Source organism: Trichogramma pretiosum, unplaced genomic scaffold (genome assembly GCF_000599845.2).
Source record: "Trichogramma pretiosum strain Unisexual culture from Peru unplaced genomic scaffold, Tpre_2.0 scaffold84, whole genome shotgun sequence".
NCBI lineage: Eukaryota > Metazoa > Arthropoda > Insecta > Hymenoptera > Trichogrammatidae > Trichogramma > Trichogramma pretiosum.
The window spans coordinates 199,766-214,614 of record NW_019640790.1 but is presented as its reverse complement, the minus strand read 5'-3'; the positions used below and the strand labels follow the sequence as shown (position 1 = coordinate 214,614).

General features: G+C 32.7%; 1 protein-coding gene across 2 annotated transcripts in view; it reads left to right on the top strand.

Annotated features, from left to right (window-relative positions):
• LOC106657979 overlaps nt 1-14,849 on the top strand; it is a 64,104-nt gene that overhangs the window by 36,546 nt on the left and 12,709 nt on the right. Inside the window, exons 1-3 of one of the 2 annotated variants that reach the window (XM_014379721.2) lie at nt 1,697-3,013; nt 8,975-9,056; nt 13,023-13,370. In XM_014379721.2, coding sequence (XP_014235207.1) covers nt 13,161-13,370 — 210 coding nt within the window. In that variant the 5' untranslated portion in view covers nt 1,697-3,013; nt 8,975-9,056; nt 13,023-13,160. Of the gene's footprint in view, nt 1-1,696; nt 3,014-8,974; nt 9,057-13,022; nt 13,371-14,849 lie in introns of those variants that run through there. The other variant, XM_014379722.2, reaches the window with a different exon arrangement.

Sequence of the window (14,849 nt, the reverse complement as noted above, 5' to 3'; positions counted from 1 at the left end):
GCCCGAGCGCAGCGAGGGTCCTAATAGCTGGGCCGAAAAGTGTCCCCATGGCACGAGTATCGTACAACATTTTATAGCACTGTGCTAAGTTCACATTTATGCCCCCTTTTCCGAGTCATGAGTCGCACTTTCTGGTAGCGCGAAGTGAGGTTAACGCACGAGCGAAGGCGAGTGCTATGCGAACGCAGCGGTGCCAGATTGTGTGACTTATGCCACAGAAAAGGGTGCCATAAATGTGAACTTATGCCACACAGTGCTATAAAGGTTAGTTTCAGTTGCGGTAGCATGAATAATAAATAGTCTTTTTAAGAATATTCAGTAAAATTTTAAGCTTAAAATGAAACAGAAGCTAGTAAATTTAATAAAATATGAGATCAATTTTTACTTTATAAAAAATCGTAGATTTAGAGTTATACAGCGATCACCTTACCTTTTTTTTGACATCTGATAAAATTTACTGTAGCTAAAGTCTTTTTTGTTAAACTTAGCTGGAAATTTTACATTTTTTGATTAAATTTATTTATCTTAATGAAGAATTCTTCTATAATTGTAAAGTAACAAACGTGACAGTGCACTAAGAAAAATATTTAATTTCAATCCTACATTCCGTTTCATTAACTCAATTGATATTCAGTCAAATTAAGTACCTATTGTTTAGATTAAGTAAATATTCATATTCAATGAAATGTTTGTTTAGTGTAAGTAAATATGTAATAGATGAAATGATTAATTTTTTATGCGTCAATTAACATTAATTTATATGTATTTTCACTGAATTTCAATATTTAGTCAGAGTAACTAAATCCCCAATGATTCAATTAAACCAATAATAGAATGAGTCAAATATATATTTCTCAGCTTAATGATCTAATCGAAAAAAAGTTTAATTTCGAAAAGTGTAATTTTACATGTCATGTACTATATGTATTGTTTATAAATCCGGATTCTCTAGGCAAGTTGATAGCTGCGCTGCATTTTGACGGAGCTTTAAGCTGCGTCTCAAAATTTTATATTTACAAGAGAATTAATTGAAGCTACTTTTCGTTGCAAAAACATCAGTAATCAGATGGAGAGTGTCGAGTACTAGAGAAAGATAAGCAAAGTCGGTGTAGAGTAAAAAATGATGAGAGGGGAAGGAAGCAGCTCCGGAGAGAATCGAATCGACTCGGTGCTGCGCCTGCTTTATCCAAGAAGTGGAAGGAAAGGTATGTGGATATGCGTTGATGTGTATGGCTAATATACTTAACAGACAATTCTGCGAGTTGTGCAAGTAGAAAAACGAAGCAAGAAAAGATGCACGAGTCAAGTAAGGGTACGAGTGTGGGTGACTCGAGGTAGTAGGGAGGATTTATCAGAGTTGCAAAAACAGTAAGTACGTCGAACGGCCTGTAGCGCCGTATACGTGCGCTGCACAAAACTCACAATAGTTTCGATACACACAGCGAACGTAGCAGGCGGCAGACTACGAAGTTGCCTGTTCGACATAGTCCGAGAGCCGAGAGCGAGCGAGAGAGAAACGACGCCGACGACTACGACGGCGGTGGCAATTGGTGGCGGTGGTAAGGGCGCTCGAGGAGAAATTCGCGCACCTGGGGGAGGGATGCTCGGAGCGAGGTGGGGGTCGCGGCATTTGTAGCATTGTAGGTCGTTGCGTTTTATAACGTAACTTCTTAATTTCCGTAGAGCGAGCGAGAGGACAAGAGCAGGCAGAGAGAGAAAGAGAGAGACGCGATGACGCGCGCAAGCCAGAGCCGACGACCGCTGGCTGGCTGAGAGCGCGGCTGCGTTTGTGTGTGCCTATGACGACGGCTACGAACTGCCTACAGACTAGTGCAGCGCGCGCCGCCGTAGTTCACGGATTCGCAATATAATTTTAGTTTGCACGTGCAACCCGGCAATAAACACGCGGCTACATGTACAATAGTTTTCTACCTCCGATCATTTGGCATTCACGTGTTTCTGCAATTTTTACACGGCATTCACGCTGACTCTTCGCTGATAGTTGTGCACTTTCCTAGACTCGATTCAACTACTGTTTTCGTACTCTCGTCGATCTATATTATTTTTTTTACGATGTTGTTGTTATTATTATCGGTCCAACGTTCACCGATCGAGTGACAAAAAGTTCTACGCAACGAAAATTGTTTTTCTTAAGACGAGAAAGCTGAGAGACTCCTTAGGCAGCTCCCGTTGCCATCCAACAAAATACTACTTACTCGACGCTATGACTGCCGTCTTGGCACTTCTTGAATCTGGATGTGTGTTTCAGTGCATTTTTCGCAACTTGCTACAATACCGTTATAAGCTACAGTAGCGCTGTTACGCAGTCTTCAGACTCGCGATTGTATCAATTATTGCGAATTTTGCTGTTATCGTGACTGCTGCTGCTACTACTGCCGCTGCTCTGTTTTTTTGTCATTTTTTTTTATTTTTTTTATTGTTATTGTTGTAATAGATATTGGTGTAAAAGTACAAATCACGTTACGAGCAAGCAAGAAAGAAAGAGAGAGAGAAAATAAGAAAAGGAAAGAGATAGGAAGGAGAGGGAGAGAAAAGGAGAGAGGAAGAAAAAGAGATAAAGAAATATAGATATTAGGCAGAATTTTCAACGCAGTGCAAAGAAATATATCACATAGCAGTGCTTCCGATGCGTCAGTGAGTGTAAACACGTTAAGAGGCTGGATAGAGTGCAAAGTTGAATGTGCGTCGTTTGTGAGTGTGAGAAAAGCTGAATATGTGACCGAGTTCGTCGATTAGGACGACTGTTGTGTTCCAAGTGTAGTGTTTACATCTATCACGAGTGTCTACACTCTACATTTATTCCGCGTGCTTTTTTAAAGCTAACGGCCGCACAACCTCACACAAGCAATGATTGAGTATCATCGCCGAGCCTGACCGTCGTTTTATGGCTGAAATTTGTTTTTGACAAAACAATTCATTTTGATTACTTCTGGATTCCAGCTCTCATCAAGTCCTGGCGCTTAGCATGTAGGACTAGTGCCTAGTATAATAGGTACGTTACTGGCTGAAATTAAATAGCAATTGTAATTTTTTTTAACGATCCGAGTATCGTATTGACGCTCATTCAAAAACGGTTTTGCATGTTAAACGTATTTACACTAGCAGACTAATGAATCCTCTTTTAAGGAGATAACAAAGCCAGGCTAAAATGATTATTTTCAAACATACTTTTTGAGATTTGTCCCAAGTATTTTTCTTTAAAGCTGCATGAATGTTTTTCTTTTATTGTTTTCTATACTTCTACGTGATTTTATTGGAAAAATATCAAGTGGAAATCTCAGAAAAATTGCTTCAAAATTTTCATTTTGACATGGCTTCGGTAATTTGGTACCATAAAAATTTTAAATTCTCTATAAAAAAGCCATGAGTAGTTTTGCGTAGGGAGATTTTCAGGATTGTGATTGGACATTATCGTAAGTCGTGAAGTTAGTTTTAGAGTGAGCGGGAAATTTCAAAATTTGTTATTTTATAATTATTAATTAACTCTGTAAACATATGATAAATAAATACATTAATGGTTAAAATAAATTTAATACATGACGTGAAGCTAGTGTTGTGTTGCGATAATGTACATAGCTGTACTATCACGAGTTGGATTATTGAAAGCACTGTATACATTTAGGGCAAGTTAGAATAAACAATTCAAAACTTGAAATTCCCGTCATAGAGAAATCTTACATAATTAGTTATTGATCTATTATTAGTAAAATTTTCGTGAATTTTTGAACTACTAGAAAGTTTTAATCGCGTGAATCGCGTTGTTTGTGGTTAGTACATTGAAAATTTGCTGCGATTGTTTTGAAACAAATTATTAAAATCAATTACTCATGTAAAAAGAAAATCTTATGGGCTGTTTTTTTTAACCTTTTTAAATTTTAGTCTTTAATCAGTATTTTTCGAGTTTTTGATTTTCGATTTTGAAAGGTGAAAATAAATAAAAAACCAACTCCTCATATTGTTTTAGTTAGAAAATGTGTTTGTAGAATTATTTTGCGCTTTTAAAATATCCGTTATTTTTCAAGTTACATGGAGCCTTGCCTTTATGATTTCAAAAATTTTCTTGAAATTAAAAAAAATCATAGCTATGGCTGTTTTATACAGTAATTTCATCGTGCATGTTGTGGGGGTTATTTTCATAATAAAAAACTGCTGAAAATTCACATGAAGTTTTTGACAAGTTCTAAAATGTTGCTTCCTCCACGAGAAAAAAATTTACTTGAACATTTTATGCATGCCTACTTTAGTAGGATACTTCCATATCATCCCCCAATGATCCTCGGATATGTTCGAATCATGGCCACGCCACCAAAGTGTTATTGCCGATCGCCTGGAGGTTAATTAAAGGTCAAACCCGAAAAAGCCATTCACATAATATGCTTTAAAAAATTTTCAAAAATTTTCAAAAAACATGAAAATTCCACTACACGATACTGCATTCAATAGGAATGCAAAAAACTGGATACAAATATTGATCGGTATTAGGCTGAAGTTTTTATTCATTCAGGCTGTACAAGTCTTAGAGTTCTATCTACAAACTTGGTTATAAAAAAATTTTATTAATATTATTATTTTTCGTTTTTGCTAATATAATACATTAAGTCTATTTGTTAAATACAAATCATAAATCACTAAAACAGAAACTTTCTGCACTCTACCAAAAAATTCTGACTTTGAGTGAGATTGATACATTAGAAATCGTAGCCAATTAGCAGACAAATAGATAAATATAACTATGAAGAATAGTTTAATTAACATTTTAAAACATGCTATAGTACTATAATACTTGTTAATTAATTGTTATTTGGATAATAATCTCCTCTTTAGTGACAAATTACAAATTGGATTAAATGTTCATGCTATGATTATGATACTAATGTGGGCTTAATCTATCGATCATTTTTATGACTTTGGGAAATTGAATTTCCATACATTTTTATTGCTACAGCATTGTCAAATTATTTAATTATTTTTAGAATAAAGATTGTAGGGTAAATCGTGCAGTGAATGACCGAATTTTTATTTTTCAATGTTTGAACATCTAGGAAAATTTAATGGTTGCAATTAAAAAAAAAACTGAATTGATCATCGCGTAGCTTATAAAATGATGTATCAATTAAAAATATTTAAAAATTATTTTAACATCGTTAATATTATTAAAAATGACGATTTCATGAGTCACCACGAAAACGCTAGTGAATGACCACTTTCTCCAATAAATGACCGGGCGACAACCAGTAAATGACCAATATACTTTTTTACAAGGTTTTATCGAAATTGAACGTTGCCTTTTGTTTTAATAATCGAATTTAATCATAAATCATTGTTACTGGTACAGTACTGGTCAAATCGTTCTGTTTAAATTGATTTTATGCAAAAATCAGTACAACCAGATTATTGGCAAACCTAACCTGTATATGATTGTATTCTTAAAAAATCGGTCATTTACTGGTCGTATATAAATCGAGTTAATCCCCACCTCATCCAGTTAATGCCCACCAAAAAATTTCTACATTTATTTATTTGTAGATAATACAATTTTATTGGTCAAAAGTTGATTAAAACTGTACGTATAACATAGCTTAATGTTGGGAAAATATTATAAATTAAATTAACATTCGTATATTCAATTTATGAGTAATTATTCATCGAGCGGACATTCACTGGTGGGTAGTCATTCACTGGACGGTTTACCCTAATTAAAAAAAGTATACGTTTCAACTATTTTTTTCTTTTAGAGTCAGATTAATTATCATAACAGATTTCATTTTGCAAATTTTGAAGTATTCAAAGAAACCAAAAACACCTTTGAATCATGTAAGACATTTTTGAGTTTGTCGATTAGAAAAATGAATTCCATCAATTTTGTATTTGTTGATCATGCCGATTATCTTAAATTCATGCATTAATACAAATTTTCAGTAGAAAATTATACTCAGATTAGATAAGGTAATATAAAATTGTTTTAAAAGTATTCGCTTTTATTGTTCTTGTAACATTCATGTATTTCAATTAATCAATTGATTTTCTCAATTATGTTCACGTACACACACCCAGTAATATATATTAATATAATTCATTCATTCTCAAGCTCCAAGAAATTGCATGTTTTTAACACTTCATAATTTTAACCGAGGAAACTCGAAAATTAATCTGAAAAATGGGTTATAAATTTTTAAATTTTAGAATAACTTATCTCAATTTTTAAGCGATTTTTTCTCATAGTTGCATAGATGAATAGTAAAACTTTAATTTTTACTCAATCGATAGTTATTATACAACAATTTTTACAACTTTATCTAAACAATTTAATGTAATATTTTTTTATTTTTGATGAATTTTGAATCATTAAAGTATTTTGGGTTGGGAAAGTAAATTTTAATCAAATTAATTTATGTTTCATTAGATGTAATTCATAATTAACTTAAGCTTTGCTTTATGTAGGTTCTTTGATAAATATGACAAGTATACCGGTTGTAACCAAAAAATAATAAAAGTTACAATTTATTTATGCAATTTTAGATAATTTCAAAAATTTTGATTATTAATTTTGTACCTTTGAAAAATAAAAAGAAGAGTTTTAGTTTATAGCTAGATAATTACTTAATTGAAATAAATCGATAACGGCCAAAAAACTGAATTGGAACATTGTTTTGAATTAGTTGAAATTTTAGTTAATTTCAAAAGTTCTAGTCTACATTAGAAGGATACTTTTTAAGAATCTCTTGATATCAATTCTTCCTGTATTAACAAATTTTTCAGTTCTAATTTATAGAAAATGCATGATTTATATCTTATTAGAATTTCCAAAATTGAGGTCAAATTTGTTGGATTAAGTTATTTCTTGAAATTTTCTAACATGATGAATGAATTTTCAAACTGTGTATTATTTCTTAAATGACACTCTTAAGTATATTTGGATTCAATTAGCAGATTTGTTTTCAAACTATAAAACAAACCATTTTAGCCCTCAAGATTTCCCTTTCCCTTGGTCATTGATTTTCTTTTATCCTCAATGCAAGGGCTGCTGTGCGTTTTCACTTTTCTTCACACAAGAGGAGAGCAAAATCTATATAGATATATAGAACGCTTTCAGTGGCGTGAGTTTTCCCTTTCATTCGTTGCTCTGCCCTGCTGTTCGTTCTCCCTTTCTCTCTCTCTCTCTCTCTCTCTCTCTCTCTAGTTCACAACGCCTCCCTTTTTATTCTCCCTTTCAGTGATACACCCTTCCCCTTTTTGCCCTTACTGCTGCTTTCACCCCTTCTACCGGAGCAGCTGAATGCCCAGAAGCCCTTGAAGTCAGTAAGGAAAATTCGCTTTTCCATTTTCACAAATTCTGTCATTATTATGTTGCTTTTGCGGCCCTTTAAGTCTTTGTACTCCGTATCCTTCATTATTGATTAGCCCTGTTCATGTCATATTATTATGGACAAATACAACTAAATACAACTTTTTGTACTTTTATAAATGATTAATTTATAGTTTTAATATTTTTTTTCCTTATAGTTTTTCATCTAGAATAATAGTGTGCTTGACGTTTTATAGTAATTTGTGTTTCAATAATTACTATCTATTAATGACATTCAAAGATGTTTTGTTTTACTTTGAACCGACATAATTCCAATTACTTTTTTATAGTGATAAGATAAAATAATGCAAAAAACAATTTAAGCTTCTGATATCGACTTTTTATTTAATAAATAAAATTTAAAGCACCACATGCTATGACTGTGATTTAATTTTTATTTTATTATTTTTGCTCATCAGAAAATGTATCACCTTTATGGAATCCCTCAAAAATATTTTACTCGAATTATTACAATATAAATGATTGTACGGTCAGAGGAAAAATAGTTTCAAAAATGAACATTAAATTATCGGAAATTCCCTTAAAGGCTCATAGGCACCTTAAAATTGAAAAAATGGTATTCAAATTATGGAAAAGATTTTTTCCTGATAATCGATTGCATATTTTAAAATTTCAAAATTTTTGTTTCCCATTGAGAGATAGTAAATAACGTATCTCAAATAATAATATCAATATAAACATAAACTTCCATTCACTGCTCATGCTTTCAATTACTGGGAGGAGGTGGAGGGGGTAACTACTTTTATAAATGTATTTAAAATTTTATAAATTTATTCGTTTATAAATAGTAAATTAAGGGGTTACATATCTTTGTGAAACAGAATTTTTTTTCTTGAAATTGTATTTTCAAAAGCGTTATATTTCACTCTTAGATTGAGATTTTTTTATAAAGAGGATATACTTCAAAAAGTGGAATTTTTCAGACAATTTACAAAAGAAATGTTTAATATTAAAATAACATCTTTTTTTTGAAGATGATCTACTCTGTAAAAAGTTGATGATTTTTTAAATTATTACTTTCAAAATTCATTCGCTCAGCAACTTGCTGAGAAAAGGTATTCCAAATTCTATGTAATTGTATGAAAATAATAAAAGGAAAAAATAAAAGAAATATTTTACTAGTGATTATCCATTTTTCGAAGTTCTTTCACGATACTCTCGAATTTTTCGTGGCCTCTAGACTCATAGACCCATCATGTTTTTCTCTAAAGTAGCTAGTTTTCGAAGTGCATGAGCCCTCTTTGGCTAAATGTTTGGCCAATTATCAGTTAAAAAGCATTTTTAGCTTTTCGGACTGGAAGTTTTTTTTAAAGCCCCTTCGACTGAGCAAATAGTTTTTTTAACATCGTCAATATCTACGATTTTTAAAAAAGCAACTTCGGGTCTCTGAATAAAGTTAATACATTTCCTGAAAAATTGTAATAGAACTTAGGGAAAGAATGATCAATTTATGAGAATTTATCCTGTGGTTTGTTAAACGCTTGTCTTTATCTCAATAAATATTCATAATATAAAAAAGTAATCAAGTTATTATATTTTAATTTTTCGATAGTTACAATAAAATATAAAAATTGTGTTCTGTTTCAGATAAGGAGGGCATCAACTGTTAACAATAAATAGATTGAAAATATGACAATAATCTGACCCCCCCCCCCCTTCATATGCTTTTGTAAGTACAATAAATAGCGATGTGAATAATTTAGTGATTTTATAACTCATAATTATTGTGACTAAGTTTACAAAAAAAAGCAAGCTTTTTTTAATTATTTTTAATTAAATTATAACTTAATCATTTCCTTATTTAACATCAGAATACCAACTGAATCACTTACAAGTCTTAGTCCCGGTGAAATTTGATTAAAGTATCTCAAGAATTTAGTAAAAATCAATAGAACAGTCTGTTTCGGCAAAACAATTTTTTTAAAGTAAAAACAAAGCTTTTTCATCACTGAGTGTTACTTTCGCGCACGGCCGGCGATCTTAAAATCGACTTTCCGCACGTTGTAATGATAATTAGTGTACGCAACTGGGGCGGCTGTCGATCTGCACGAGTATCAAGTTTGCAGCCTGAGCGTAACGTGCCGTTCCCGTTACGTAATCTACTATTTTATCTCAAACGAGGCTAACCTTGTCAGTTTTTATTTTGGTTTTCACAGCGCTTTCGAAATGTTTCTCAACCTAATCAGGCTATTTATCCTCTGAGAGTAAACTTCACTCCGTGTAATACTAAAAATTTGACGAAACATCGCGAAAATAAAGACTTTCAAAATTTGTCTTGACCAAAACACAAAAAATCAACGTTATTTTAGTTAAAAAAAATTGTTTTTCCTAAACTGATCAGACAGAAAATACTGGTCTTTTGATTTTCAATTACCCCATTAAAGTCCCTGGTAGAAATAGAACACTTTTTCGGCATAAATGAAACGATTTTTGGACCATTTATTGGCCAACTCCCCCAATGGTCATTTAATGGCCAATAAATGGTCAAGAAAACGTTTCATTGATGGTCTGAAAGGCTAAATTTCTACTAGCGGTCCAGAATGACGAAATTTTGCTTAGCTTGAAAATGTAAAAATGTGATGGAATTGATTGAGGAACATTTTCAAATTTTTTCAGAATTTTTGGAGATGATTTTAAAAAATTAGATTCTTTGTATTTTCTGGAAATTGAAAAATAGTCTTTGAAAATTCTGAAAAATTTGAGAATGTTCCTCAATCGATTCTTAGACTTTTTTGTTCCATAAACTTTTTCCATAAACTCATTGGTTTTCGAGTAAAAAGTTATAAATTCTCATCTGTACAAGCATTTTTTTTGCATGATCATATGCATAAACATTTTATTTCATGAAAGCCAATTTGCTGAAAAAAGTAGTTAAAAAAAAATCTGTAAAAATTCCCTAACTCACTTCTACACCCATCATTACCTCTGATCATATTTGAATTTTGAGTTGCAACACTCAGAAAAGAAACTGTCAAAGTCGATGTTTTGCACACATTATTCGTTTTTTTTTTTTTTTTTTTAACAACCATAACTTTTAAACTACGCATCAAATCTTAAATCTGAACTCGGGTTATAAAAGGGCATTAAACTTTATGTCAACTTATGTACATGCAGAATCTTTTTGATGTCCACAGCATGGAAAATAATTACTTTTATGCAATAGTATGACGAAAAATGTCTTTTTTCGCACATTTTTTAGTGCGCAAAAAGCGTTTTTGGATACTTGTGTGCGGTAAAACGCCTCATTTAAATGAACGTATTTTTCGCCTACTATTGCATAAAATTTTGTATGCAACACGTGCCCAGCTTTTTGCGCACAGTGTGCGCAAAAAACACCCACTCGTGCCGGCATAGCCGACACTCGTGTCTTTTTCCGCACACTCGTGCCCAAAAACGCCTTTTGGGCACTTGTTACATAAATAACTAGTATGCAACATGTGCCCAGCTTTTTGCGCACAGTGTGCGGAAAAAACACCCACTCGTGCCGGCATCTCACATCTCACAGGTGCTCATCGCGCGTCAGCCATACGTGAGCTTACCGCGATAGACCCCCTGGTAGCGCGAAGTGAGGTTAGCGCACGAGCGTATGCGAGTGCGATGCGAACGCAGCGGTGCCAGAATGTGCGACTTATGGCACGCTTTTCTGTGTCAGTTGCACATTCTGGCACCGCTGCGTTCGCATCACACTCGCATACGCTAGTGCGCTAACCTCACTTGACGGTACTAGAAAGTACGACTTATGCTTCGGAAAAGGAGGCTTAAATGTGAACTTTACACAGTAATATAAAATGTTGTACGATACTCGTGCCTTGGGGACACTTTTCGGCCCAACTATTAGGACCCTCGCTGCGCTCGGGCCCTAAACTACGCCGTGCCAAAATGTGTTATTTATGGCACTTTTATCGTAAATAACTATTTCAAGCGAAGCAAAATTTCGTCATCCTGGACGTTAAAAGAAAAAATAGCGAAATCGTGAGCATGGTGCAAATATATTTGGATCAAAATAACACTTTTTTAAATTTTCGTCTGCACCTATGTCACCGATCTTGACGCGCTTTTGGTATGTTATAGTATAGTACATGATCAAAAGGTCCCAGAACCCACATTTTAGACCCGCCGTTAGCAATTCAAAAATCTGATAAAATTTATGAAGGTACTTATCAGGTACGCATTACAAAGATAAATGCAAAATTCTGAAGACATTTCTGAAGACATTAAGGGATTATAAAATTGTTTTGATGCTCTATATTGAGGTAGGAGGCTTCAATCGAAAAATGGAAGGTCAAATTTATTAAAATTTGACAAGGAATCCAAAAAAGTAAGGTATATGCCCCTATTTTCGATCAATGATTAATATTAACAACTTATTTTTACGTAAGAACATTTTTTTAATAATTGGCTGAACGAATTGAACATCTTCAACAGAAATACATTATTCAAAATCAGATATCAAATTTTAATCCTGTATAAAAATTGATTTGAATTTGATAAAAATTTGGTCCAAAAAAAGTTTTTTGACTCTAGACGCTATCGCCTTCAATTAAAGAATCGAAAAAAAATTTGAGATTATGTATTTTGATGAACAAAATGAGAAGAAATTTTTTCCACATTTATCGAGGCTCCGCATTGTCCTAAAAAAATTATTTTCGTTAAAAAAAGTGGATTTTGGCTTCAAAAGCTACGGTTACAAACCCGAAAAAATTTGAAAAAATTTGAGGTAACTTTTTTCAATGAAATAAAAAACAAAAAAAAATTTCAGATAGGTTATTGCATCCTATCGGCGTGTCTGGACTTTCGAAATTTTCAATGATTTTATGTGAAGGCCTGAAGCACTCAAAAAATCTGAAAAAATTCAAGGTTGTTTGGATTGTTGATAAATACTTTCATGAATTTTTTCAGATTTTTCAATTGCTTTAGGACTTCAGAATAAATATAGATCGAAAATAGACGTTTCTAGTGGTGGTGGAGAGTAGGAGGGGGAGGAGGTCTAGAATGTTGGTTTTGTGACCTTTTTACCACGTACTATAACATACGAAAAGTGCGGCAAGATCGGTGACATACGTGCAGATGAAAATTTAAAAAAGTATTATTTTAACCTATTTAAATTTTTAATAATCTAGCATATAATTCTGTCAAGCTCATAGGAGATTAATTCTTTTTTATGCCACCCCAACCTAAAGTAACATTTGACTCACGTTGAGCGAAATGAAAGTGTTACTTTAGGCTGGGGGATTCACAAAAAATTGTATTTCTACCTATGTTGCGAAAAATGAAAGTCTCAGAGCACGTAATTATCAGCCTTGGCTTCGCCTCGGATGACAAATTACACGTGCTCTGAGACTTTCCAGTTTTTCACTCCCTAGGTGCAAAATATACTATTAATTTTTATACTTATAGCATTAGTTTGCTGTAGAGGCTAAAAAAAATTTCGTTAAAGAGCAGACATAACAGCCTTTTTTATGTCCCATTTTAACGTACTAATTAGCTGAAAGAGTAATCAACTGAAATTCACGCTCCTCGTATTTTTTTAAGATACTTAAAAAATCTTAATTAAACTCAATTTTAGAAAATTAATTTTCTTTCATCAATAATATCTAATTAACTTTATATTACTAAACTAAAAATATCTCGATAGGTGGAAACGGTTTTCAAGTTTGGCCACTTTCATCAACCTCGACCTTTGAGGTAGAGGTAAGAGGCGTACTCGGGATCATCGCTTTTATTGTCAAAAAGTCTAATAACAAGAAGCATCTTGGCTGCCGACGATAGTCTCATGCTGCAGCAGAGCAGCAGTAGTCAAGCAGAACTACCCAGCGGTGCTAACAACATGACTGGAAACGCATCTGCTTATTCACAGCAGTATTGCTTGAGATGGAAATACCATCATAGCAATTTACAAACTATGTTTTCATTACTACTTGAGCGTCAAGCTTACTGCGATGTGACTCTCGCATGTGAGGGTAAATCTCTCAAAGCTCATAAAGTAAGTTTTTTTGTAGAAAAACTCATAAAATTATTATTATCTAATTTAAATTGCACTGAATTTTTCAATGGAATTCGTTATTTTGGTTTAATTTGAATCATTTTCTTGAAAATTTTTTTATCGTCATTAAACACGTAATTATAGTCTATTTAATTACTAGTTGAATCTTAAAAAAACCTTGAAAAATAAACAAATCAAATAACAAGTAAATTTTATCTCTATCATTTTTTAAGTCTGTCTATACATTAACTAATCATTAGAAGTATTATATCCACGTGCAATTATTGTATTGATTTCATTTTTTCAATATCAAGTGTTTGAAAAGTGTTTTAAAAACTTAGCTGACCTCGTAAATTCTATAAATTGAATTCGATTATAAAAATTCACACCTTTAAATTTGTCTTTAAGTAAAATTAAGGAATTGTGCATGAAGTGCGCTGCGGGGGGGGGGCGAAGTAGGTCGGGAGCAGAGGTGGTCATTTACATCTTCAAAAATATGAAAAATTAATTTATTCTTCAGATTTTGGAAATTCGTATTACGAAATGTCAAGTCCTTTTCTCTATAACGAAACAATCATTTTTTAGAGTTCTCTAGATAATCTGTTTAGAAAGTAAGTTCCAAACTCACAATTTTATGAGTATAGATATTATCCTCCGCGGTTACTAAGACTTGCCATTTTTTCAAGATGAAAATGAATGATGATTTAAAATATGTGAATTTTTTTCACGCAATTTTTTAAATCTGCGGAGCTGAAAACATTCAAAGATGACTATTTATCAAAGCTACAATGCAAATTAAATCGTACACACTGGCTGCCTCTAGAGCGTTTGGCTGCGTTTTTTCTACGCGCGCACTTACGACTGCGTAAGTGCAGAACGTGGAATCAAGCGGTGTCAAATCCATAATTATTTTATTATGTTAAAGGTTAGTATTTTGTTCTTAATCTAATAAACCCTCAAGTTATATTAAACTTTGGAGTTGACACCGCTTGATTCCATTTTTCGCGCGTTAGTGCCTGCCTAGAAAAAAACCCAGCTCAAAGCTTTATGTAGAGGCATCCAAAGTGAAAAAGAATTTAACCCCGACCATCATTTTAAATATTTTGAAAGAATTTTAAATCGTCATTAATTTCCATCTTGAAATGACCCGATAGGTTGTCGGCTCATCTTTCCAATGATTTCTTTTTAAATAAAAACATTCCTTAATTTTGCTGAGATACAGCTGTTTTTTTGGGAGCTTTAAATTCTTTAATTCTACTTTGCTTGAGTTCTTGAAAAACTACATTGCCTTTTTTCGTTATTTCAGAATTAAACTTGATCCTGTATACTTATGCGAAATGAGATTATGTTTATTATACTAGTACTTATTCTAGTAATATAATTATTGAATGACCATTGAATGACCATATAAAATAGTGAAAAACAATTTTCTTTATTGTAAAACATTTTCATACTACATCTGATTGACCAAAAATCTCC